The 27,898-nt window shown below is 41.6% G+C and overlaps 5 protein-coding genes across 5 annotated transcripts; 4 read left to right on the top strand and 1 right to left on the bottom strand.

Annotated features, from left to right (window-relative positions):
- Nucleotides 1-704: 704 nt before the first annotated feature.
- Nucleotides 705-2,415, top strand: MELLADRAFT_86278 (family 5 carbohydrate esterase; the record flags this gene model as incomplete). Its single annotated transcript, XM_007409817.1, has 5 exons — nt 705-994; nt 1,140-1,368; nt 1,462-1,581; nt 1,673-1,907; nt 2,036-2,415. 5 exons carry the CDS (start codon nt 705-707, stop codon nt 2,413-2,415), a joined length of 1,254 nt encoding a protein of 417 aa, XP_007409879.1.
- A 4,600-nt stretch (nt 2,416-7,015) lies between these two features.
- MELLADRAFT_124039 (Hypothetical protein) lies at nt 7,016-8,943 on the top strand (the record flags this gene model as incomplete). The annotated part of the gene is made up of 9 exons (XM_007409818.1): nt 7,016-7,223; nt 7,291-7,576; nt 7,667-7,679; nt 7,763-7,784; nt 7,866-7,936; nt 8,010-8,058; nt 8,129-8,215; nt 8,314-8,635; nt 8,709-8,943. The coding sequence occupies 9 exons, from the start codon at nt 7,016-7,018 to the stop codon at nt 8,941-8,943; spliced, it is 1,293 nt and encodes a 430-aa protein (XP_007409880.1).
- A 9,551-nt stretch (nt 8,944-18,494) lies between these two features.
- MELLADRAFT_63067 (uncharacterized protein) lies at nt 18,495-19,858 on the top strand (the record flags this gene model as incomplete). The annotated part of the gene is made up of 5 exons (XM_007409819.1): nt 18,495-18,575; nt 18,643-19,011; nt 19,049-19,072; nt 19,146-19,356; nt 19,398-19,858. 5 exons carry the CDS (start codon nt 18,495-18,497, stop codon nt 19,856-19,858), a joined length of 1,146 nt encoding a protein of 381 aa, XP_007409881.1.
- An 802-nt stretch (nt 19,859-20,660) lies between these two features.
- MELLADRAFT_86276 (uncharacterized protein) lies at nt 20,661-21,946 on the top strand (the record flags this gene model as incomplete). The annotated part of the gene is made up of 5 exons (XM_007409820.1): nt 20,661-20,680; nt 20,875-21,035; nt 21,121-21,483; nt 21,527-21,673; nt 21,789-21,946. 5 exons carry the CDS (start codon nt 20,661-20,663, stop codon nt 21,944-21,946), a joined length of 849 nt encoding a protein of 282 aa, XP_007409882.1.
- A 3,770-nt stretch (nt 21,947-25,716) lies between these two features.
- Nucleotides 25,717-27,658, bottom strand: MELLADRAFT_124040 (Hypothetical protein; the record flags this gene model as incomplete). Its single annotated transcript, XM_007409747.1, has 9 exons — nt 25,717-25,963; nt 26,035-26,356; nt 26,448-26,534; nt 26,611-26,659; nt 26,740-26,819; nt 26,907-26,928; nt 27,006-27,018; nt 27,126-27,411; nt 27,475-27,658. The coding sequence occupies 9 exons, from the start codon at nt 27,656-27,658 to the stop codon at nt 25,717-25,719; spliced, it is 1,290 nt and encodes a 429-aa protein (XP_007409809.1).
- Between the last annotated feature and the right edge of the window lie 240 nt (nt 27,659-27,898).

The raw sequence follows: 27,898 nt of genomic DNA, 5'->3' as shown, positions 1-27,898 counted from the left end.
CAGGGTTTCATGACGAAAAGTTCACTCTTGCGAGAGTCAACTTGTTATTCGCCCCTTGCAAGGGTTGTGGGTTGGTTGTAAGGATAAGTGGAAATATTTGCTTGGATGAATCGGTGGGATCGAAGGCCTAAATGGAAATAATCTCACTCACTACAAGAGAAAAATGGTGAACACAAGTCTGTTTCAAATGATGATACTGAGTAGATCAAGTTGATGATGCCAGATCTCAAATCTTCACCCTCTGCTACTATGATAATCAATTTCTTCACCATCGATACGACTGCGGCTCATCCAGTGGAACTTGAAACTACCAGACGGTTTCGTGAGCTGAATGCGTCGGATCATACTTCGAGCTCATGACTTCGAGCATGCCCAGACTCCAGATGGACTTCGTACGCGAAGAGAACAAACAGTCGTGAAGGTCGAGCATAAAATGCAGCCTTCGAGTCACCTTTCTCGCTTCATCTCAAGGCCTCCTCAGATATTTATGCGTTGTTGATTCTAGTAGCGCTTTGAATCATTTATCGAACTTCCTCATCAAGAATAACTTGTCATCAACTCTCCGTTTAAGTTTCAACAGTCAAAGGTGCGTGATGCGCCATAATTAAATCTCTGCCTATCTGAAAGCGTATGATGTTGAGGTCCTAAGCTCATTGTCGTGTTACTATTTCTTTTGTTTGAATGGCTGGGTTATCAAAGACAATATGAAGTCTCTTAACCTTGCAATTACCCTCTGTATTTACTTCGCCCGCTTAGAAGGGCTACTTACGCTCCCATCATCGCAACCCAATCAAGAAGGTAAAGTGGGCGAGAAAGCTTGGAATGGATTGGAAGGATTAGGTGGGTCTGGTTTGAGTGGTTTGGGCGGTAACTTTTTGGGTTCAGGTGGATCAGGAAGTGGGGGCTCCGGCCTCGGAGCTTTGGGTGGTATGTTGGGTGGAAGCTCTGTAGACAACAGTGGTGGAGGGGGATGTTCCAAGTACAAAATCATAAGGTGAGAGTCTTGCATCATTTCATCTTCTTCATCGTGTCTTTATCAGAGCCTCCCTCCTCTTTTCTTGTTACCTCGATCATTCATGACTTTCTTATGGACGAACTTTAACATTCGATCTTCTCCTACCTTTTTGTTTTGTCTACAGTGCCAGAGGAACTGGAGAGAATCAAGTCAGCCCTACGGGATGTCGTGGATTTATCAACGGAGTTCTATCTGCTGTTCCTGGCGGTGCAGTCTATGAGGTCCATTATCCAGCAACAGTGGACTATATGACTGGACCAGGTCAAGGAGCTTCTGATGCGATTCGATATATATCTGATCAGCAAAAGAAGTGTCCCGAGCAACTTTACGTTTTAATTGGCTACTCTGAAGGTGTACGTGAACTTTAGCTCTCTCTCTCTCTCTCTCTGGAACCTTATTCTTTTATTCATCATCTTTCCTAATTCCTTTCTTGTTCGCGATCATAGGCCATGGTAGTAACTCAGACAATGAACAAGATTTCAGATTCTTCATCCTCGATCGCTGCAATTGTCTTGTACGGAAATCCTTATTTCAAAGGAGGTGCACCTCAAAATGCCTGTTCTGCAGTTAGTCTTATCTCTTGAAGTTTCTTCCATCAGTTTCCAAACAAAAGAATAATGTATGAATTGTTTCGATTTGCTCGATTTCTATCAACAGAAAGGTGGAGCAGGTGATGCTTCTGCCACTGGTATTAGGATGCCAGACAAGTTCTCTTCGGTCACTTTTGATTGTTGCTTGACTGGAGACATGATTTGTCAAACCACTGGTTCCATCGTCGCTCATTTAGAGTACCCTGGATCAGCCAGCGAGAAGGAAGCTGTGAGATTTGCATCTTCTAAACTGAAGAATGCGTTGGATGGGAACCACTCATCTAAACCCGGTTACAATGCAGGTGTGTGAGGACAACGTCACTCCCTTTCCTGCACACTTTTCTTACGCTGAATGGGAGCAATGCTGATCATCATCTTCACATTTATCTCCGTCTTTCATTTTTGTGTGAATGCTCCACCTGTTCCGAAGATGGGGATAAAGGATCATCCGGATCAGAAGGCACGACTTCCAGTCAAGGTACTACTGGTGGCGGTAATGGACTTCTCTCAGGGTTTGGCTCTGGTAGCACTATCGGAGGATTACCAAGCCTTGGTAGCGGTATTTCAGGACTTCCTTCTATCGGATCTGGCACTGGTGATAGTACTGGTATCTCGTCTTTGCTCGGAGGTGGTAGTGGTGGAATGGGGGGGATTCCAAGTTTTGGTGGTGGTAGTGGAATGGGGGGAATCCCAAGTTTCGGTGGTAGTAGTAGTGGAACGGGAGGAATTCCGAGCTTAGGGGGTGGTATACCGGGACTTGCTTCCATGGGATCTGGGCGTATGAGTGCTAAATCTAAAGACACTGCCTAGCTTCAAAAATTGTTTCAAATAACAAAATCTTTTCCTATCATTGTCTCTTATATCTGTTTTCTGTTGTATGAATAACTACACGATCACTGTAAGCTTAACGGCGTTTTGCGGAAGAATCACTTTACTCTTCATTTTTTTTGACTCCCAGAACCTCAGTGGAACTTAAGTTTCCGCCAACGTTAGCACCCTGAAGAATTCTCCCAAGGAGACATTGAGATAGCTAAAAGCTTTAAACCTTGAGACCGTTAAAAGCTCTAAAAGCCTGTGGATAAGGGTGAACAAGAGCCTTTGAATCATGTCATCGTTGACTCCAGTTCGCTTTGAACTTTTGTCACCGTTACCCATTTTCCATCTCAAGTCATCTTGTGTTTACCTTTTCTGAATGATCATCGTATCTTTACAAGTCTTAGATCAACTGAATCCTCATGGCGCCTGTGGATTCTCATGCGCACGGCTTGCCTCAATAATTGGAGAGATCAATTACACTCGGGTGATAATTTTCTTAGGCGTTCACTTTTGGTTCTCGTATTGTGCGTGTATCTTCCCTTCGCTTTGGGCTTCTTTCTGCGATTTTTATGGTTTTAAGCGCGGTGTATTTTGCTATACTCGTCTCAGATCTTGGAGCTGTACTTGGCTCATATGACGCATATACGATCAGTGTGTCATATGATCGAGAAAAAAATTGAACGGCTTTGGTATCGCGCTTAACACGGCAGTGGTGATGCACTTCAGGTGATGTATAGATCATCATCAGCTTCCCCATATATATGAGGCACAACAATTTCCTCCCTAGTTTCATAATAGATGCCTGAAAGTGAAGATAACACAGGTCTTTACCTTCCTTTGTACACACATATCACTCAGAAATTGTTCAGAAATTGTCGGATTGAAATCCCAGCAAGATAAATCATGAAAGTAACCCTGGTTACCCTTGTAATATTTCCTATCTTATTGCATTTAAGACATCATCAAATATTGGCCATAAAAGAAAACACATGCATGGCTGTCAAAGGTATCACTGGAAAAGCCTATGAGTTTGATCTCAATTTATCACTAACACCTGTGACAACCAATGAACACTTGTTCAATCCAGACCACACATCTATCCCTAACGTGCAAGAGTCACCTCGGGATTCAAAGGACTTGATTTCAGATAGATGGTCACCATCAAACTCTTTGGACCGAGAAGCGCGGGGTGTTTTCATATCTCCAGGATCAAATTTGAGAAAGGATGATAATGACGGAAGTCGAGAGCGTTCAAAACCCGAAGAATCAATAAATCTTCAAGAAGGTGTAGCGCTGAGGCAAGAAAGTTCTGGTACTCAGGTCAAAACAAACTCCCGGAGTAAAGTTCGCCACACATATACCTCTGGGCCTGGTTAGTTGTTTTTCTTATGAAACTCTCTGAATCATAAAGTGGAGCCTGATCTCTCCGTTTCCTCCATTACATAGATTCACAAAGATCAGAACAAGAATCATCTTCCATAGAGGGAATTGTGCCCGGATGGCGCTCTACAAGAAAGAGATCATTTAGGAAATCTTCTCTACCAAATTCCACATGGCGCAGGGTTGACAAATTTTTGTGAGTGTCCAATCACCCCTTAAAACTAAGAGGTGGGAACGGTAAAGGACTCAAAAGTAGTTGAATGAAAGCACATGATCACTCAATGTGTTACTCTTTTTTATTATGTGAACAGATCAGATAAGCAGTACAAACCAACATTTAAGAAGACAGAAAAAGCTTTCCAAAGGTTGGATCCTGGCTCAAATATGAGAAGAAAAGGAATGAGACTGAAGAAGGAAGTACTTAACTTATATGCTTCCCTTGGTCCAAGTCCACTTCAAAATGATCAAAATCTCAGTACCAAACCCGGTTATGAGCTAATCCAAAGAAACAGAAACAGAAAAGTTTGTGTAACCTTTGATAATTTTCAACAACTTGAAAATGAAAAAATAAAGAAAAAGATTCGAAACTATTCTGATAAGTTCAAAGCCAAAGTATTAAAATGGCATGGAGATCATAAAAAACGTCAAGTTGTTACTTCTAGAAAATTCAAGATTTCACAGAGTTGTTTGAGTACTTGGCTGAAAGATTGTTAGTATACTAAATCTCAGAGGTTACAATTTTCTAAAGAAAATGGGAAAACGATTACAGAAGAGAAACAAGGTGAAGGAAAATTAGATATGTCTTGAGCAATCAGAGCACTGAGCTAGAAAATATTGGCATCTACTTTAATCAAAAGTTATGGTGCAATGGTTGAGTTGTATACCAATCCTTTCTCGGAATATCCTTCCAAAATGTTTCTATCAAATTGTGAAAAGATACACTGATGTAACTTAAACCTCTATTTGAAGTAAAACAAGTGGAAACTTTTACTCAAAGAATAAAGTCGATTCAGTTGAACGACTTCTTTGAGAAGTTTACGAGTAGGAAGAAAAGACAATAAAAAATAACTCAGAATTTCAGAAAGGGCTTGAATGGGACACATTGGGCTATACCTGATTGGCTAGCAGCAATTTTCTATTATTTAAATGTGTCTATAAATTTCAATCAAATCAGTGATAGATAACACATCACAGCTTGAGGTCAAATATTTGTTGTGATGAGCTGATACAACACCAACAAAGGAATTGACTATGAATTGAAGACTGGATTCATAGCTGAGGCTAGATTTGGGGTTTACAATAAGCGCACTGAGGCCGGTGAGAAAGAAGGTACATACGAGCAGTTTGCAGGCTGAGTGGGCCAAAAATAACTACTGGGGTCTAAAAGAAACAACTTTAACATTAAGTCAGCAAAAGAGAAGGGTTCTTGAAATGTTAGGATGGTAAAAGAGAGCCCAGAGGTCGACAATTCTGTAACATGCCGCAGTTCACGCTCGCACCCGAAGCCACGAAGCCTCGTGGCGCCACGGTAGGGCTCAGGGCCATGGCCGTGGCATAGGCCATGGCCCTTGCCATGGCCCTGGGCCCTCCGTGGCCTTAGCAGGGCATCAAGTCCAGCTAAGCCCCATAAGGAGAGGCTTAAGGGTGGGGCAGTGACCAAAATCGAGCTCGGCAATCATCAAACGTTCTCATTTCATGATACCATTAACAATATAGAGTTGCTTTCTTTCGATTCCCTGCTCAATAAGTTGATTACAAAGACTCAAGAGATGATAGTAAAGCAAGCCAAATAAAAGATATCAACAATAGAAATACTTACAATTCACTACACTCAAATAAAAATCAATTATCCACGATTGATCATCACAAAGAAAGGGTAACAAAGTCAATAAGCATAAAAGGTAGAATGAGAAATGGAGAGATCGATGTAAACATAAACAAGAAATGCTAGTGGATGAGTGGCATCTGTTCCATAGACAGAGATTTGGATCGAGGGAGATTGAGAAATCAGTAAACGCTCGATAGCGTGTTGTGTTTTCTCAAATCCGCGCCCCAGATCATGGCGCCATTGTGGCGCCACTGTAAGGCCCTGGCTAGAAAGGGCCTGACCGTGGCAGGCCACGCCGGGTGCAGGCCATGGCCACGGCCATGCCCTGGGCCACGAAAAAGGCGCCGGGTGTGAGCGTGAGCCGCAGTAGTAATGAATGACTTGCCAGAAATTAGAATTGACCTGTACCTCGACACAGCAAGGAGCATGAGGAGAATCCATGCCGGGCGGCATTTGTCGGGACTGAGCGATAGACACGGGTTTTCCGCCTCAATACGTGACTAATCTCGGTCCGCAGAGCTTTAAGTCACGTACACGGTACGACACTGCGATGAAGTCGTCTCATCAAACTTCTCGCACAAACTGGTTGTCATTGAATCATTTGCCTGATGAAGTTTCATGGCAACAGAATGGCTGCGGTACAACACTGTTCTAGCCCTACCTGTACATATCTCTGCTGGGATCGATGGATGATAAAGATCCATGCAATGAAACCAGCGGTTCTCATGCTTCAAACCTCTCCTTTGAACAGACACCATGAGATTTTCAAGCTTGTTTCACATTTGCAAATTGGACGACACGTTTGAACACCTCTGTTCCACAATACAGCATGAAGCCTAAGGTATTAATGGTTGCGAGTTGGACGTCAGTTCAGATAAGGATTGTAGAAAGAATTTGTGCATAGCTCATCTCTTGGGGGAACATATTGAATCTCGTGTATGAACGGGTCGCGGATTCAGACACTACAGAGGGTGTCACGTTCATCTGTTACCTCTCGAACTGATCTCACAATGTGAGTGTTGTAGAAATGTTTGGACCTCATCTTTTGGTTGGATACTGCTCAGAGGTTATGGATCTAAGACCATAGTGTATCAAGCTCTCCACTATTACAGTCGCTCCTGTAAACCTTGAGTAAAACTCCTCGCCAATGTGCTTCGAGTTTTGCGAGTAGAATCACGTAAGCTGTACAAAATTGACACTGGAAGAGTGAAATTTAATTCGACATCATTGGCTGATATCTTTTTGGCACTTTTGATGCAAAGCAGAATTTTCAGTGTGGATTTAAGATATAAGTCGAGCCCTTTCAGGGTTTGTGGCATCTGTGGTGAGCTGTTTCCAATAGAGGATTTCTCGAGCAAATTTTATCACACGTAGTCTTCATTCAACATGACTCGAAGTCTCTGTTCTTTTGAGCCCTACCGATATGAATATAGGAAGTGGTTTTTATCTTTTTTAGTGATTCTATTATGCATCCATATTAGCAGAGCTCCCCTCGTGCCAATTGTAGGAAAAGAAAATGGTCAAGTCGTAGCCAAGTCATTGGCTACTGATACCCCCACCACAACTAACCTAGAGATGATATTTCTTGGAACCGGTAAGTTTTTTTCCCAGAAACTGAACCATTTATCAGCCTGATAGCGTCCAATGCCAATTCTCTCCAGGTCCTTCCGGCCGAATTCCGGAAGCTGGCTGCATCTTGGGACCCGAAGGACCTTGTGCCGGTTGCAAGTTAGCCATGGCCAAGTCAACAGATTCTCCTGTCTTTGACAAGAGGGGAAACACTTCAGCAATCCTTCGATTTGTCCCGCCGACTTTGGACAAGAATGAAAAGGCTACCCCTAAAACAATATTAATCGATGCTGGGAAAAGTTTTCAGACCTCTGCCCTTGAGTTATTCAAGCGTAACGGGCTCTCCAAAATTGATGCTGTCTTACTTACTCATCCTCAGTTCAGTCGCCTTTCTATTGCCAGTTTCATTTTTTGTTTTGCTAGGAGTGGCCCTGAATGGAGACAAACTGACTCATAGTATCTGTTTAGCGCGGACGCATCCGTAAGTTTCTTTTTAGAGACACATCCTATCTTTTGGGGGGAGGCGCGTCAGACTGAACAAACATTGGCTCCATAAATTTATAGTTGGGATTAGATGACTTAAGATGTTAGTTTTCTCTCTAGCAAAGATATCTTTCACGTCGGCTTCCAAGAAGTGAAAAGGATGTTGACAATTTCATGCATGTAGCTTGGACGTCCGGAGCAAATCCCATTCAAAAAACAATGGCTATTTATTGTGATCAAGACACATTTTTGACGGTACTTTTCTCTTAGAATACAAAAGCAAGTAAAGCACAGAATTTCTAATGACTTCAATCATTCCCATAATCAGATAAAGCAAATGTTTCCTTATATGATAGACCCCTCAACTGCCACAGGTGGTAAGCTGTAGTTCATTTCTGGCCCTTGTGACGATAGACTGCTGATCTCGACAATTTCAACCTTTCAAAGGGGGAAGTGTACCCACCTTTCAATGGAATATCTTTGAAAGAGAAAAGCCTCTGGACCTCTTTGGGCTGCGTGTTACACCCCTCACGAGTGCGTTTTGGGTCACTTCGCAAAAGATGTATAATAGAAATATCACCCATGTCTGATATCTTCTTCCCTCCATCCTTGATACGTATTCGCCTCCAAAGCTCATCATGGTACTGTTGGACAAGGACAGGACGCCCGTCCCTACGAATGTGCCGGTTTCCTTTTTGACCGCTCAATCGTCTACATGTCCGATGTGTCCTCGATCCCCGAGTCTACATGGACTGCTCTGGCTTCTCTGGGAGTTCCCAGCTCTATCCCTTCGGAGACACATCCTCAACCTCGGCCCTCCCTTCCTATCCTTGTTATTGACACACTCAGACTAGTGACACGACCATCTCACTTTGGGATAGAAGATGCATTGAATACAGCTCATAGGCTCGGTGCACAGAAGACTTATCTCGTTGGATTTGAACATGGAGTAACGTAAGTGTCTTTAATCACCAAAGTGTTATGTAATATTACTAGCGCTTATTATAAGTGATCATTCTACCAAAAGGCACAAATCTTGGGAGCGTGCATGCAAGGCATTTGGAGAGGGAATTCCAAATATTGACAAGAAGGAAGTTAATACCCAGATGAGGCTTGTGGATATTGGGAAAGACCCAGAGCTGTTCCATCGGACAGCGCTCTACATGGGCAAACCAAAAAGCCCGATGTGGGTTCGACCCGCATTTGACGGACTAAAGATCAGTACAAATGGAGAGACCGCACAAGATGATCATTACTCCTAATTGAGATAGTGACATGTTCTTCTATTATGCGCATATGGCATTATTTTGCTTACGATCTGTAATGACATAATGATTTTGAGTTCTCATAAAAGGTTCTCCACTTTGATCATTGTACCCTGTTCTCTTTATTGAACTCAAATATTTTGTTTTACAATCTTTGTTTACTCAGATTGTTCTTTCTCTTTGATCAAGCGTGTTAGTCTTATAGCAAAGCTAATAACCTGAACATCACAGGTTTCTCATTCAATTCTCCTCACTAGACATCCAAGCTTGGTTGAAAAAAGTGTCTGACTATGGTATTCCCAAATTTTTATCATTACTGAGACCTCTTTTTCTGCAATAATTTTTCCCGCACATAATCACTGGCACTACTTAATATGAAATCATTTGCAACAGATACTTTTGTGGTGTGCATATAAACTTGAGGATAGTTGATTTTTAGTACCCACCTATATTCCTCTTGAAAAAAATGGCATGCACCATAAATCCTTTCATTCATGACTCAAGCAATATGTTGTGAGTAAGTATTATGCTTGTGGGTGGCTTAAGGGTTTGAAAAGATGATCATATTGCCACAATTCATGACAACAATGCACACATAATTGAGAGAAACAGTGAGAAAGAGAGAAAACACTAAGGGCACGTTCACTTAGGGCCCGTTCACTTAAGCGATTTTTCGCAAGAAATCACTTTCTGTAATTCGAAAAATCGCTTTCTGTGAAAGGCGTTTGATATCTTATTTACAAGCATTCTGGAAATCACAGAATGCTTATAAAAAGGCTTGTTTCATCGCTTTCCACAAATGTGATAATATCACATTTTTCCAACTAGAAATCACTTTCTGTGATCCTTTCACATTCTTAACCATCCTTTTCGCTTGACTCAAATTTGGACAAGTCCCTGTCCACGTACAAAACTTGACATTTGGGTGAAGTCACCTTTCACCGTACAGATTACCTCACCCTTCACCCTTCACCCATCACCCTTCACCATACTGTACAGACTCACTCTTCCGATCATCATCTTCAACCACCTTCTACCATTGTCACCGTCCTTCTTGAACTCAATCATCACCCAGCATGGCTCATTCCGAAGATAGTTCTGTTGAAGAAGTCACTGTTCTTCCACCAAAATCGAATTCAAAATCGAATTCAAAATCGAAATCGAAATCAAAATCGAAGTCAAATATCACATTCAAATCAAACACTTCATCCAAATCCAAATCTAAAGTTGACAAACCAATTGAAGCTAAGAAAGATACTGAACCGGAAACCACTGGCGGTGCATGGATTCATAGTCACACTCTTTATCTTATTGACGAGTTTAAACATCAGACTGAGATTGGTAAAGGCAATGACGGTGGCCTCAAGACCGATGCATGGAAACAGGTTACCGAGAATTTCAACAAAAAGTTCAAACTCAAAGACCCTTTGTCACGATTGAAGAATCATATTCAAAAGGTATGGCACATTTGATTCTTTTTGATTTTTTCATTTATGGCTCAATGTTATTCTTTTTGTTATTCTTTTTTCTAATTGTTCTATTTGCTTCTATCATTCATTTCATATGTTTCGATATCTAGTTAAAGAAAACTTACAAAGCCTTCGATAAAATTAAGGATTTGTCTGGTGCGCCTGGAACTGACGATGTTACTGGTGAAGTTCACGCAGACAAGGATTGGTGGGATCATTGGATCAATGTGGTAAGTACATTCTTAATTTCAATCTTATCAAATCCAACAAGTATCTAATTTCTGATCTAAAATATGTACAATAGGCTGGTAACCACGACACAAAACCAATTCGTAACGGTGGTTTTCCAGCGTATCAAGCTGTAGCCACCATCATGCCAGAAAAGCATCTGAGAGTGAATGGAAATGAAGGCTTTGGAACTCAAAGCAAGAAGAAGAAGGCTGCCTCATCATCACCTGTTGAATCAGATAAGGATGAAGATGGTATTCATGCTTTATTATCTTCTACTTTCCCACATACTAACCTCTATCTTTTTTTGACCGGTCAAATTCAATCAGGGAACAAATCCAACAAAGAGGAAGATCAATCTCATGTATCCAATTCACAAAAGGACTCGGACCTCGAGGAAATTGAAGTTAATTGGCCAGCTTCTTCACAAAAGAAGAAGCCCACTGTAGGTTTTTTATGTTTTACTTTATTCATTTTGTTTTACTTATCTCATTCTTTAATTTCTTTCTATCTAGTCTCAAAACAAACACCAAAACAAATATGGACTCACACAATCCGAACTTGACCTCGACAGCGGTAGCGATGAGACCCTTGAAAGTAAGTTTGTACGCAGCAAACGAAGCCCGATTGGCGCCTCAACCTCGACTGCTAAACGAACTAGAACTACCGGACCAAAGCTAGTAGCTGAGTCTATTAGCAAAGCGGTTGATCGAGTAACAAGTCTTGAGGAGAAGAACGATAGCGACAAGGTTGTTATTGCTAAAATCAAATCTGAACAACATCCGATGCGACAAGAAGCAATGGCAATCTTTAACAAGGGATGTGCCAAGAACCTCAAACCTCAACACATCATCAAAGTAGCAAATGAGTTGAAAAAAGATGATACAGCATCCTTCTTCTATCATATGGATGCTGCTTATAGATGGGATTGGTTGAAGAACGAAGCTGGTGTGTTAGAAGAGTGTCAAGAGGTGCAAAAGGATGATGAACACGAGTAATTGATTCAAGTTTGATTTATGTAATGATTGATTCAAGTTTGATATTTCTATTAGTTTTTTTTGTTTCCTTTTCTGTTTCTTAGAACTCAAACAAATCATAAAAATCATACATTATAGTAGTTAAAAATTTGTGCGTGGCTTTTGTAATGTAAACTTATGCTTCTAAGTAATTTAAACTGTGTCTTTGAAAAGATACAAAAAGTGAAAACAAAGACGAGATGAATACAGTCAAAAGTGAGATTACAAAAGATACAAAAAGTGAAAACAAAAACGAGATGAATACAAAAGTGCCACCTATTCTCGTCTACGTGCTACTGGTGCATTCATATAATCCCGGAACATACGCTCGGCAAGTTCGTCTCTTTGATCTGAGGCTTGAGTACGGGCGTTTGAGCTAGGTTCAACCCAGTCCGGTTCATTGTCTCCTGCCATCCTCATTTCCAATCTTTCCTTTAACATGTACTCTTTGTAAAACTCATCCTCGCCAGCTTCTATTTTAATGATATTGTGTAATACACAGCACGCAACCACGATCATTACTTGAACTTTGTATGGGTAAGAGGGCATGTGAGCCAAGATAGGGAACCTCATCTTTGAAACGCCAAAGATCCTTTCGATAATGATCCGAAGTGCAGAATGACGGTGGTTGTAAAGCTCCTTTGGGGTCCGTGGTGTTAAGCCGGAATCTTTCCATTCCTTAAGATGGTATCTGACTGATCGATACGGTGTAAGAAAGCCTGGTACGTTGGCGTAGCCAGCGTTGGCAACGTAGAACCGATCTGTTTCAAAGAGGAAAATCGATGTCAATTGTTTGTGTCTTTCACATGAAAGTAGAGACTTGTTGTTTACCTTCTGGAACAACAAATCTTTGTTCTTCAAGCGCTCGATGAAGAACACGAGCATCTGTGTGAGATCCCTCTAAACCAGCGTATACAAAAGTGAACAACATGTTGAATGAGCATCCCGCTAGGAGGTTCTGGCTAAGATCTCCTTTTCGGTTTTGATGAGCTGGACGACGATCGGAAGGAACAATGCAAGGAATATGGGTGCCATCAATGGCACCCACACATTTGTCGAAGTAAGGAGTAAATCACGGGTTATTTTGGATTTCCTTTGGACATATCTCGCCATCGGTCGGCTGAACAATGTATATAGATTGTAGAGATGCTATAACCTTACAAACCCGATTAAAATACTTGCTGATTGTGTGTCCTGAACGTTGGAATCTTTCGCCGGCGTTTCGATTAGTTCCTGAGTTTCCAACAATGTATAGGAAAATCAAGACTTGTTCTTCCTTCGATACACTGCACTTTCGATGGACCACAAGCTTTCCTTCAACGGCTTTCATCAAGCCCTTGAAGGCAAGCTTGTCCATTCGCGCTACTTCTCGAAATCGAACATCACTGCTTTCGAGGATCTCTGTTGTATACTGATTTCCTCGAAGCTTTGATGTTCTACAGGGCTTCCTTTTGGTGGTTATCGAAGCTACGTAGTCTATTCCTGCCTTGATGATGACCTTGAGAAGCTCAATGGCGGGTCGAACTGATATGGAGGACGTGTTGGAGTCGGAATCAGAAGAACTTGACATTATGGGCAAGTTGTGGAAGGGATGGTTTGGATGAATCAAAGGCTCAAAACCTTTCTTCATTGCATTCCTCAAAGCGGTTTTGAATCTTTGAAATTCAAAACGGTCCTTAATGATCACCAAAGTGAACGATTCATTACTTCATTTTTCACAAGTTTTCACAAAAGGTGATTTTGTGCTTTTTTTTACAAAAATCACTTTTCTACATGTAGAAAAGTGGTCATGCAAAATGTGCTTTCTTGAAATCCGCGCTAAGTGAACGGGCCCTAAGTGAACACGCCCTTACTGTGATGCAAAACACTTTTTAGTCATTGAAAGATTTTGATCTTGAATGGCTCCCATGCCCAATCTTTTTTGTTGTTTGGACTAAACAGTCATGGGTCTCATTCATGATCTTAAACCTATCATTTGTTCTAAATACTTCATGAGTGTCTTTTTGGAAATTGCATCTGATGGACACATCCTTTTGTACTGTTTTTTAAAAATTCATGCTCACTTACCCTCTGATGAGAGAAAACAAGTCACTTAGCTGTGCACAAGTCTATCCATCAGGAGATGGAAGATCTTGAAAATTTCCAAATTCAAGTTGGTTTCCAATTTGAGGCTGAAGAATTGAAACACATCCATTGAGTAAGGGCGCGTTCACTTAAGCAATTTCTGGGGGGAAATCACATTCTGCAAAATTTAAAGTGTCTATCTGGTGGCGTGTGTTTCATTTTTGCATCAAAAAAAATTGCAGAATGTGATTTCTGGTCAGAAATTCCTCAAGTAAACACACCCTACGTTTTGGCAAGGTGATATTAGATATAACCAGTCAAATATTTTCAGGAAGTTCATCTATAGAAAGGCATTGGAGTGTTTCCTGCATTTTTTTGATTGGCATTCCTGTGTTGTCTTGTCCAGTATATGATACATATTCTATCAATTTTAAATTATCTTTTACAGCCTCAATGAAATCATGGAGTGCATGGTATAAGGACCACAAATGTTCTGATTTTGATAGAGCGTGAGCTTCTCATATTGAAGTTTTGAGCCAATCTATAAACTTGTCATGCTGTTCACCCTACAATAGGGCTGTGACCCGGCCCTGGCCCCGGCCGGCCAAGTCTGCCCGACGTCTTTCTGAAGGCACACGGTAAGTGCCCTGACACACGTGATTAGGGGGATGAAAGCCCTGCAGGCACCTCGGGCGGGGCCGGGGCGCTCAAGGCCTGCTGTATTTTTGCTGTGTTGACAAAATCTTTCTTTCTAAATTTATTCCTGTTGCTCTGTTTGATTTTGATGTAGGCTCATATAGCTTCTACAAAGCATCTCACACAGATAAAATTGCAATAATATCCACATTAATCACTGTATTGCCCAGTTTTAGCACCTATAATCAGCTCAGGGCATGCCCTGGTTGGCCCTGAGCACTTTTTGAAGGCCCTTGGGTCTGCTCAGGGTCGGGCAAAGCCCCGGCGCCGACCCTCAGAGTTCAGGGCCGGGTCACAGCTCTACCCTACAAGGCATCTTCACCAGGCTACACAACACCTGCCCCTCTATCACACTTTATTCCCACCTCATTACCCTCCTCTCAACATAAGATATCATAAGGTCAACAAGGTGAAGAATTTCACACACCTGCCACACTTTCACAGCCCTTCAGCCACCCTGTTTCACCCTTCTTCACTTGCCTCATAGCAATAACCTTATACATACATATTTGGACCATATACATACATTTCATAGTAATGTACTAGCGTGTGAAAAGTAATACACAACACCCCAAACCCCCTTTCACCCCAGCGGCAAAGCCCCATGACAATTTACACACAATCAATCCTTCATCCTGCTCAACTTGACTCAATCATTGATACATTTTAACTCAGATTGTAAGAGTCCAAGAATGATACTCTTGACACAAGGGACCATCCAGAGATCAAACAAACAAATTTGGATTAATGTGATCCAATGGTTCATCAAATTCCATCTCATCCTCAGGTGAAAGGCTGATGGAACATTGGAACCACATGACCTATACCTATACACTCTTGATACATTCATGTTGCCTTGCCGGCAGGGAAAGGGCATTGACTTTGGACCATCACAAGCACTGTCAGCCCTGAGCCCTAATTACACAACCACGGGCTAACAGTAACACATGTAATATTATATTATTGTATAAATCCATAAGTACATCTCAAGGCTCAGTGTCAAGAGCCACATAAACACATGTACATAATGTATTAAATACGTAACAAACCTAACCCAAGCACCAACCACAAGTGAGACAAGAATTACACGCCAACCACAAGTTGACGCTTGACCTGTGAATATATAAACCCCCCTTCTTCCCTTGATTCATCCCCCATCTTTTAACACATCACAACACCAGAATCACATTATACTTGAAATCCTATAGAGAGGATCCTTGATTACGTGATTAGTTGTGTAGTCTAAAGACCAAACTTGAGCATCACGGGTTCTATTGCTGAGCGCCCCAGTATTGATTTCTATGAGCCTTGGGCCATCATATCCTCTAGAAATAAACCGTAAAGCAGCAAAGCTTCCTCCCTTATACAGAGTCTAAAGTAGCCTTCAGGATCTTTGGTTCACCAAAGTGTAAAGCCTGCCCCTCGCAGTCTCACAAGGTTAGAGCGTACTAGCTCTTTACTGCCCTTATGCTCTTTCTCTCTTCCTCAAATCCTCTTCTTAGAGGTCAACTAGCTGTAGTCTTCACTTGGGTGTACCACATGAAGACCACACTTTATCTTTATCACAACATTCTTTGTGAAGAGTACGCCTAACAGCTGTGCGCTCCTCACAAGCACACTTCTTGTCAATCTGGTATGGATCACATCCTAAATGGGGTTATATTAATAAATCTTTGAATGTGAGTCATGTTGATCTTTATGTACCTCTGTTCTTGTATCTGTTAGCATCAAGATCAATAGGGTTTCTTTGTCAGAGCTAAAAGTCGTTCAGTGCAAAATGAAAAGGGGGCTGGTAGTTGGTAAAACTCTGTCAGGTGCATGAGCTTGGGGCAATTCTGGAATCTGGGCCCACTTTGCACAACTGTGGCACAGTCTAAACTTGCATGCTCCTCAGCCATAGGTAGGACTGCAACCCGGACCCGGCCCTGCCCGGCTGAGCCTGCCCAACAGCCTCTGCAGAGCTCACGGTCTGCGCCACAGGATACAGTGGCCAAGGAGCGCCACATGTGCCATAACCTCAAAATTCAAAAATCACACTTGAAACTCACCCTGAAAGCCCCGCTGAACATATCCCAACCCCAGTCCGTGGCGCCGGGGTCATCACTCCAGGCTCCAGGAGTGCAGATGGTAGCCAGCCTCAGCCAGCTCAATGTAAATTGACTTCATCATAGATCAGTCATGTCTGCCACCAATGTTACTTTGAAATCACTGGGTCAGTACTTGAAGAAACATAATTGTCATGAATAAGACTGTTACAATGAATACAAAGGGCAATATCATGATGCTTTTAAAAATTTGATTGTTCCTTGGGATCAATCAAAGGTGCCACAAATGTTGCTTCTAAACCATTGTACTTACTATCCTAGTGCATCTCCAAAGAAATGTTTGTTTTGATTAGCATGTTTACTCAATGAATCAAATGGTCAAGAGGCTTGTGAAAATCAAACTCTGATAAACAACAACTGGAGTAGGTCATGAGTGGACCAATTACAAGTCTTTTACAAGGCTCTCTATAACAACTCCTTCACTGTGATCTGGAAAGTAAAAATTGGTGAAAGGGTTTAAGAGGATTGAAGTAAGAGGTTCTGGTCCGGCGCCACAGACTTGGGTCGGGATACGTTTGGCGGGGCTTTCAGGGTGAGTTTCAAGTGTGATTTTTGCATTTTAAGGTTATGGCACAATTTGGCGCTCCTTGGCCACCATACCAGGGCCACAAAACCTCATGTGATGATACTCACAAAGGCGCCCTGATGTTGCTTGGGTGGGTCGGGCACCGGGGCTGCCAACTCTCACTCCTGCAAAAACCCGCACGGTGAGTCATACTTCCAAAGTTCCCATATCATGGACAATTCAACAGCTCATCCCATGTTGTACAACCCATGGTTTTTGTGCCTAAAACCTAAGAGCATCCACTATGTTGAGGGTGTTTTATCGTAAATTTTGCGGTCCTGATTGCAAAATTTAATCATGCGTGTTGTAGCTAAGTTGTTAACCGCATGAAATCCACTATGGGATGATGTAACGTAGGATTTAACTACGATAATCTGTTCTTAGAACACTATACACGCTATGGCAAAGTCGAGACTCGAATTAAAGTATCTTACCACACCTCACCCAGCCTATGCTGATGACTACCTTGGTGACCAGAAAGAACCAAATTGATGCCTTCAGGTTTTGACAATCAGCAAAGAGCTTTCTCACCTCTTGTTTGATCTTGGTGACATCGATCGCGCGAGATGACTTCTTTTGAACAAAGGTGCTTTTTTTAGCAAATCCGGAGTAAACAACTACTATCAACAAGCTGAGGGTTCGAGGGAAGAGGGAAGGTTTTGAGTGAAGGTGGTGAGTGCAGAGCTGGATGGGAGATAGATCATTGGATGGCTGTTGACCGTTTGGATGCGCCAAAAGTTTACGATAAATCAAGTCGTAGGCTTTCGTAGATTTGAACAAGCGGACTGCAAGACTTGACGCGGTCGTACGGACCGCATGTCTAAAACAGGTCCATAGTGGACCTGTCTGGATTTTAGCGTTACGGTAACGCTAAATCGCGTCGTTAACGCACCCATAGTGGATGCTCTAAGCCTGGTTCTGCCTGGCCCCAGGCCTCAAGTTCAGGGCATGCCCTGCCTGGCCCTGAACCATTTACAAAAACTCTCGGGTTTCTTCGCGGCCAGGCCTTGGCCCGGGGCCGCCCCTGAACTCTCAGGGCCGGGTCGCAGGCCCAGCCATAGGTTTGGTTCAGCACAGGCTCCACTCAACAGCTCATCCCATGTTGTACAACCCATGGTTTTTGTGCCTAAAACCTAAGCCTGGCTCTGCCTGGCCCCAGGCCTCAAGTTCAGGGCATGCCCTGCCTGGCCCTGAACCATTTACAAAAACTCTTGGGTTTCTTCGCGGCCGGGCCGTGGCCCGGGGCCGCCCCTGAACTCTCAGGGCCAGGTCGCAGGCCCAGCCATAGGTTTGGTTCAGCACAGGCTCCACTTCAAAGTCAAGCAAGTCACGTCGTTCTCATCTTGGAGCGACTACACATCGAGGTTCTCTTCAAATAACACAAATTCTTCCCATAGGCAACTTTATGACAAAGAGACGCAATCGTAAAAATAAAGCCAGGGAAGAATGGAAGCGTCTTCATCCAACAGAAACCCCGAGAGTTAAGGTATGTAGCGATCCTTTTCATATTTCTTTTCATTTTTTAAAGCAACTCATTCCAAACCATTTTCAAGACTCTTTCATTGGGAGAAGTAGAGCAAAAGAGGCGATCCAGACATAACCGAGCAGTAGGCCACACAAACTTGGTATTGAATCCTTCTCGCTTAGAAAGACCAATTCACTATCATCAAGTTCATGTGGACGATAACCCTAATGAGGAAAATTACACAAATGGACCACTTCCTGGGCAAGAACCTATGATCATCAAGGCCAACAAACTCTGGGTCTTAACGAACAAGCGTAATTACAAGGTAGTTGCTCTGATTCGTCAAACGCCATTCGATTCGATGTCTTCAAAAGAACGTTTCAAGCTACGATTTCTTGCCAACTATTTACATGAAGAGCGCGAGTTTTCAAACCCAATCACGGGGAACGGTACTATGGTACGAGGACATCTGGGTGTGGTGGGTTTTCACCCAGCTTATCATCCATGAAAAGTTGCTGGTAAGTGAATCATTTTTACTTCTCTTTGTTCTACTCATTCTTTCATATTGAACTTGAGCTTTCTCATTTATAGGTGGTCGTCGTCCTTGTAAGAGAGTACAACGTAGTCGCAAGCTGCTCTCCTACTGGTGGAGACGATGTGTACTCCGTCGTCCTAAAGTACAAAACATCTATACACAACGCTTCAAGTCCATGTCCAAATTTTTATATAAAGAAACCTGTGATCAAGCTAATTCCCACCCAAACAAAGGCTCTCCTGGTTGGTCCTTGGGCATTCTCTTACCGTACGACAAGACAACAGGCAAACTCGCCTACAAGAATCAAGGTTATGACGTCCAAGGTGGAGGTTTTTGGTGGCCAGATTTCAAATGTGAGGTGGATTTTGAATCATGTGATGGGATCACGGAAGTTTTATGGCGGGGTAACAAGGACCTTGTCTGTACCAGGCCCTCTATCGAGCCTTCAGGAAACTTCACTCGAGTAGGAAATACCTTTCAAGTCAACACCAAGTACAGAAACGCCTGTGGTTCCATTACAAAACGTTGGAAATCTTACGTCAGTCCAGGCCTGACAGTGGCACAACTCAAACAAAAGAAGTTGAAGCGCCTTCGATACATTGGTAGTCCCTCATTTTTATATAAGATGTATCTGAAACGAATTGAAGAACAAGAAAAGCAAAATTCAAACAAAAACTTTGAATCTCCATATCTTTCTTCTCAAGTCCTATCTGAAGCCTGTGTCGATTTGATCTCCTTTATCATAAACGAAAATTCTGTAACGGAGTAGCACATGAAAGTTATAGTTCTTATATTACCCTGTTAGATTTATCCTTACCAAAAGATACATACCCATCCTTTGATGATTGCGTGACATTTCTGGATGTTGGCTGAATTAACCACAATATAATAATCTATCAATGAACAAATCACCTTTAATCTCACAGCCTGCTCCACTCAGTACTCCACCAGCAACAGATGAAGGTTTTGCTTATTCAACTCTTTTAAGAAGAGCAGATGAAGAAACTTCATTACGTACTACTCATCATAAAACTTATCCATATCAACCAAATACAACAAACATTCAACTAAATTAAGGGAATCTGTTTTGGGTTCGGTGGCACGTTGGGCGGTTTGCTACACATGGAGGTCCGGAGACCTGGATTGCAAGAGTGTGCCCCCGGGATGCGGGGCGCTAGAAAAGAGATAAGGCTGGCAGGAGTACATGGGGGTGGCCAACTAGGCGCTGAGCTTCTCCACTGGAGTGCTCCCCACTCCGAGACACAAAGATGACATCGAACAAGACGCAGAACTGATCACTGAGAGACAAAAAAGGAAAAAGAACGAAGCAGCCCACTTGAAACTTAACCCAGGTTGTCCTAAGGGTGGTGGGCGGGAAAAAAGAAAAATAACAACTAATTATGGCGGTTTTTTAAGCGAGATGGTCACTAAAGTCGAATTGACTGGCTTAGAAAGATAGAGAGAGATTTGATATTGAAAATAATGTAGGTGTAATTTTTTCTGACGATTTGGAGAACGGGGGAAATGGTACATCGGTTACAAGGTACCCAATCTGGACTGTAGGCACGACAATGGTCCATTGGGGGAACCTGTCGATTTGCCATTTTTGTTGCACATCGTCTTAGAGTAGCAAAACCTTCCCTGCCGTCTTTGCCAGGTTTCCCTCCCCCTTTCACAGATTCCACTATGTTAATACACGTACCAACTTCGACTTACATGAACCGATTTCAAATTCTTCTAATCCTGATACTCCTTCTGCTCAATATTCAACTCAATCAGTTGAAGATGTTTTAATGCAAAGGAATCTATCTTGAAAAGGTTCTTGGCTCAATTTTATGAAAGTCCTCTTAATTTACTCTCATTGGGATCAGCGGGAATAAGTTTATTAGTAGGAAATACTGATGACGCGATCAGTATCACAATAGCAATCATCATTGTGGTCACTGGTACGTCATTTCCTTTGACTCTTGCAATATATCAAAAGTTTTGGATAACAAGAACATCTTCCTGATTTGATTCTGTAGGATATAGTTGATTTCATTCAAGAACATCGATCAGAAAAATCTCTTGCTGCTCTCAATAAACTTGTACCACACTTTTGTCATCTAACTCGGGATGGACAACCTCAAACACTTTTGGCCAATGTACTTGTACCAGGTGATCTGGTGACCTTTCCAGTGGGTGATCGAATCCCAGCAGATATTCGAATCACCAAAGCCAATAATCTCGAGATCGATGAAAGTACGATGACGGGAGAAACCAAACCGGTGAAGAAACACACTGCCCCGATGATCACCAATGATCGCTTACCTAGCATTTCAGAATGTGCAAATATAGCATTGATGGGAACACTCGTTAAAGCAGGAAACGGATCAGGAATAGTGATTGGTACAGGTATAGCCACTGAATTTTGGAGTCGTCTTTGGAATGATGCAAGAAGTAGAAGATCGTAAAACTCCATTACAATTATCAATGAATGAATTGGCGAAAAAACTTTCAGCGATTTCATTTGCTGTGATCGGTTTGATTTGTTTAATTGGAGTTTGGCAAAAAAGACGATGGTTAGAGATGTTCACAGTTGGAGGTTCGTCTTGTATTGGTTTTAAGTTTTCTTTGGTAAGGCATTTTGGATGATCAGAAAGAACTCAATCTTTACTCATCCCATCTTTTTTCTTTTTACTATTCCTTGATGACCATAGTCTCACTGGCAGTGGCAGCTATTCCTGAAGGTCTTCCGATCGTCGTTACCGTCAATTTGGCATTAGGAGTATTGAGAATGTCAAAGAGGAACGCGGTTGTCAAAAAATTACACTCAGACGAAACTCTGGGTTCGGTTTCGGTGATGTGCTCAGATTAGACTGGTACCCTCACTACCAACCAAATGACAGTCACACAAATTTTCACAATTGATGATGGCTATTAGAGATTGACACACTAGTCGGACCCAATGCTACGATGTTCAAATTATCGGAAGTGATTTTAAAGACATTAGAAATCTCAAACCTTTGTGTGAATGCATATCGAAATCCAGATGGAGTGAATGTGGGTCCAAGTACTGAAGTTGCACTTTTAAATGTTTGAACACTTTTAGGAATTGAAGATTGTCGAAGCCAGTTTGAGGAAGTCAGAAACCCCTTTATTTCTGGTGTCAAATAGTCTTCTGTGACTGGTTCTTATCAAGATTCAACTGAAATTCATCAAGCATATAATCATACCTCACCTATTTCAAGACCACCTGTGTTGACCATCAATGATCGTGAAACGTGTTATATAATGGATGCCCATTTACCGTTTCTTCAATTTGTCTTTCAAACTCAATCTCTTAGTTTTCATGATCTTTTGACTTTGATTGGGTTGGTTTGTTTTAGTTTTTTGGGACATGAGATTAGAAGAAGGTGTGACAGAAAAATCGAAATCGAATTAGATCTTGGTGAAATTATTGGTGGGAATGGGGTTTAAAAATTAAGAAGGAAAAAACAGATCAAAGGTTTAATGAATGGAATGATTTGCTTTAGGTATAATTTTGGTATACTTCGGGGGTTTCTGATTCACAAAGAGGAAGATTTTTTTGATTTTCTATACTATCAGTTAGCGGCACCAACAGGTTCAAACATTGATACATTTTACTAGAGAAGATGGATCAAAACAAAACGATGATCAGTTGAAAACTTAAAATAATCATTCATCTCATGAAATATCATCACTTTGTGTTAACACAAGTGGCCAAAACACGGGATGACGTCATCGGTCTGTTAGCTTAGTTGGTAGAGCGTGGTACTAATATTCCTGAGGGGTATCAATGCCAAGGTCATGGGTTCGAGCCCCATACGGACCAGTCATTTTTGTGGGCAGCTTGAACCCATGACCTTGTCCCTCACTTCATTTTTGTCCACTTGACCCCTGACCTTAGCCTTCTTTTATGTTCCTTCTTTTTTTTTGCCCCTGGACTGTATTAATGAGAATTGAACTGGTAGCAGGAGTTGATAACTTTTGAGAGGAAGTGAAAATATTTTTTATGAATTTTTTCACAAGATTTTTCTGAGAGGGAACAAGTGAAACAATGGACAAGACCATGATGAAAGATAGGAATTGAAATTTTTTTGTCAACTCCGCAGGTGCTAACTTTTCCAACAATTTTTTGGGATTGGCCTCTACACTGTTCCCTGTCCACTAACCCAAATGCTTCTTTTTTGCCTTGGCTGCCTCTGATTCCCCCATTCCCTTTAGTCAACACTGTGTGCCAACTTTCAATTTAAAAGTTGAATCCGGGCACATGCCCGGCCTTATGCCCAGAATTCTGTTTAGCTGTAAATTTGGATTCTGGGCCCAAACTTTTACCTAGGAAAGCTCAATTTAAAGCCAAAAAGAATTCTGGTCATAAGGCCTGGGGCATGTGCCCAGATTCAATTTTGGATCCCATATTAGTAATTTTTTCTGAAAATTTTGTGAAGATTTGTTTACCATTGGAGTTGTGCTTTTTAAGTGCTTATGCTTACACATATCGAACCACCAAAATTTTCCACTGTGTCAAATATAGGAACTGAATAACATCTTTGATGAGAAACACAAGAATACAGGGTTTGATTTCCCAGAGCATGTGTCAAAATCTTTTGATGTGCCAGGAAAACTTCTGTATATACCTGATCCATTGATAGATAACCATAACACAAACTTACATCAACCACAGAACATGTTTCTCTGTGATCAATCTTTTTTTTGACTGTTTTAAATTCTAGGGAATGGCTCTCTTTGGTTTTGGATACTACATGTATCATGATCACTCTAAACAGCTGCGAGGTCAGGTTTAATTAGCATGAAGTGAACTAGACCTGACAGAAATTAGCAAAGCGCAACTAGGACATAAACTTAAGCTAAGGAAACAAATTTGAGTTCTATGAGGGTGGCTTGCACATTTCTTGCGCCTACAACAATAAATAATATGCTATCTTGATAAATTCAGACTGATAACAACAATTTATCTTGACTACTATTTCTGATTTTCTGAAGAACCAATATACAAAAAATTGTTAATGAAGTAGGGCGGGTGGGAGGTAAATAATTTCATCTACTAATTTCTTTGAGACAGGAAAGAATCTAGGATAATGAGATGGATGGAGAAGTGTAATAGATGTTTAGATTATCACTTTAGGATGTAGAAGTTGAGAATTGGGGAATTGCCTTCCTCCCTTTCATCCAACTCTTCTCGTGAAATCATAGATTGCTATTCTAAGAGTGATTAGCTATATAATTTCATCTACGAGGAGTGGATGTGGTGATGTGATCCGGTTACCTCATTATCCGACACCCTTTCCCCGACCCATTCCCATATGTCAATACTTGTACCAACCTCTAGACTTTTCACAAACATTGGTGTTCCATTAACATTGCACCAAACGACATCTTTTCCTGTGGGTATGGAAAAGCAGTGCATGCATAAAAAAGTATGGGTAGAGTGCTTTTCCAAACCCATAGAGATCAACTCCTCTATGCCCATACAAATCATTCTGTTCTATACCCACAGATAACAACAGTTCCATAACCGTGTAAACTAAATTTGAATCTATAAACAATGTCCTTCTCAAGCATCATCCAATGGGCAAACATGATCCATCAGTAATGATGTAATTAGCATGTAGACAGTCAGTCTGTGTAAGACTGTGCATACATGTGCACATATGTTGCTGAGAATGCGTGAGATTTTTTATGAGCATAGAAAATGTCTTTTGGGATAGAATTATCAAGAGAAAAATTGGAAATCAAGATCCAGCGCACTGTGGTGGCTTCTTTTGGGGCTTGTTACGTTCAGCTGAATCAGCTCAAAACAATGCTCAAATGCTCAATCTCAAAAAAATCACTTGAGTATGTCAAAGAAAAATTACTGTAGGTATAGAGAAGTAATCTGTGATGGTCACTTGACCCACTATCTGCCTAAGTCACCCTAAGTCCCTACTCATTGTGTGCGCATCCTTCAGAGCTTGCGGAGGAGGGATTTACAACTTATTGGAATCTTTCGCATGATGCCAATTCCCAGTTTGAGATTTTCAGTGATTTTTGGCCAAAATCAACACTAACCCACACTTATCAACAGCATATCAAAAATCTGAAGAAGCCAGTTTTTTCCAAGGAGTCCTGTACACATACTCCCCCAAACTTGGTCAAGACTCTAAAAACAGTACTTTGTCTTGAAGCTTAACTGAAAAAAGTGTAACTTTTGAGAAAACCAATCATAGATGGTTTATTAACAGAGAGATATGTAAAGTAAAGTCAAATTTGAGAACACACCATTGATCACAACAGAATCAGATTGAAAGTTTGATAATCAATAAATTTAGACATCATGAACTTCTTATAAGGCAGTAATGAGCAATATGGAAAATCTGAAGACAGCAAAAGATGCAGAAAAATTAACACTGCAAACTTCAATAAATCACTTTCCATGATTTGTTTGATAAGATGGGACAAATGATAGCCGGAGATACAGATTGAAATTGATAATAATATCAAGTCAAATTTTACAAGCAAGCCCCCCCCTCCGCAACTTTCTGCAGAAATTTTTGTATGGCCAAAATCATAAGCGGTATCATAGGGGGACTGTAGCTCATAACAAAGATAGGTCATAACTTAGAATCAAAGACCACTTCGAAGATGATTCTGTACAGTCTTTTCATCTGAGGCTGTACTGATTCGTAGTCCATCAAATGCAGGTCGAACCCACATCGGTCTCTTTGGTTTACCCATGTAGAGCGCTGTCCGATGGAACAACTCTGGGTCTTTTCCAATATCAACAAGTCTCATCTGGGTATCAATTTGCTTCTTGTCAATGTTTGGAATTTCTTCTCCGAATGCCTTGCACGCACGCTCCCAAGATTCGTGCCTTTATACAGAAAATGGTGAGATATGAAAGTAATATTTAAAATGAATACTATCGTCTTTGAAGATACTCACGTTATACCATGCTCTAATCCAACAAGATAGGTCCTTTTTGCGCCCAGCCTATGAGCTACCTTTAAGGCGTCTCCTATGCCTAAGTGAGATGCTCGTGTTGTTAATCTGAGTGTGTCAATGACAAGGATAGGGAGGGAGAGATGAGATTGAAGATGCGCCGTCGAAGTCATAGAGTTGTGAACACCCAGAGAAGCTAGGGTAGCCCATGTAGATTCGGGGATGGATGATACATCGGACATGTAGAGGATTGAGCGGTTGAACAGGAAACCGGCGCATTCATGGGGACGAAGGTCCTTTCCATGCCCCATAGTACCGTGGTGCGCTTTGGGGTCGATTATGTACAGAGAGGAAAGAAAGGCTTCAGACATTAGCGTTTTTATGACGCATTCTCTATGGAGTTATCGAGCACGAACCTGTGAGAGGAGTAACATGCAGACCGAAAAGATCAAGAGGCTTATCTTTTTCAAAGATATGCCATTCAAAGGCGGGTACATGACCTCCTTTCCAAGCACAGAATTGCCAAATCAGCCATGTATGGTAGCAAGTCCAGCTAGGGATGAGGTGGCTTAGACTTACCACCTGTGGCAGAGGATGGGTGTGTCATGTACGGAAACATTCGGTTTATCTGATTTTGAGAATGATTGAGGCTACATATCAGGACTTTCGTGCTGTATTTGCTTTTGTTTCTAAAGAGAACTTTCTGACCTCCAAAAATGTGTGTTGATCACAATAAATAGGAACAGTCTTTTGTATGGCCTTATTTCTATGAGCATTGGCTGTCCAAGCTGTATGCATGAAATCGTCAACATTCTTTCCATATCTTGGAATGTAATATGACACAGAGAAAAAAGAATGTTAATGAGAACACTTACGTCTCAAGTCATCTAATCCAAACTACGAGTTTATCACAATGGAGTTTTTACTCTGAGACCCCCTGAACAGACAGGATGTGAATCTAAAAAGAAACTTACGATTGCGTCCGCACTGAAGAGATGTCATGTATCAGTTCGTCTGTCTGCCTCTAACTTACAACGCTACTCTTCTTTGAAATACCATGAATTTGAAACTGGGCATAGAAAAAGCTACTCAACTGAGGATGAGTAAGTAAGACGGCATCGATTTTAGACAGTTTATTAGGCGGAAAAAATTCAAGAGCAGCGTTCCGGAAACTTTTTCCAACATCAATTAATATCGTTTTAGGAGTAGACTTTTGTTTTCCGTCTAAAGTTGGAGGAATAAATCGAAGGATTGCTGAGGTGTTACCTCTCTTATCCAAAACAGGAGAATTTGATGATTTGACCATGGCTAATTTGCAACCGGCGCAAGGTCCGTCGGGTCCTAGCACACAGCCAACATCTGGAATTTGGCTCGAAGGACCTAGAGAGAGTTTGTGTTATTTGCTATAATCTAAAAGGCTCAGTTTATGGGGAACGATCTTACCAGTCCCAAGGAATATCATCTCTAGGTCGGGTGACTTGGCTATAACTTGACCATTTTCCTTTTCTACAATTGGCACGAAGGAAGCCCTGATACTGTGGATACATAATACCATCACTGACAGGCACAAGATTCGCTTTCTACATTCATACCGACACTTTTCAAAAGAAAACAGACTTGAAATCATCTTGAATCAAAACTAAGCGTAACGATATGATCCTCAAGAGATCTTTTGCTGGGATAGCTCTACATTTGTATCATGAGGCATTATGAGAAAAAATCCGGTCCCACAGTTCCTACGCCACACATATTGTGCAATAAGTCGCAAGATTACAGATTAGTCGAATCATCCACAGTCTCCAACCTGCGCCGCGAGTTGAAAGACTGGATTGGATTGTTTCCCGTTGTTTAATCAGCTATTCGCAGG

Source organism: Melampsora larici-populina, assembly GCF_000204055.1.
Source record: "Melampsora larici-populina 98AG31 unplaced genomic scaffold MELLAscaffold_17, whole genome shotgun sequence".
NCBI lineage: Eukaryota > Fungi > Basidiomycota > Pucciniomycetes > Pucciniales > Melampsoraceae > Melampsora > Melampsora laricis-populina.
This window is presented reverse-complemented; position numbering and strand designations above follow the sequence as displayed.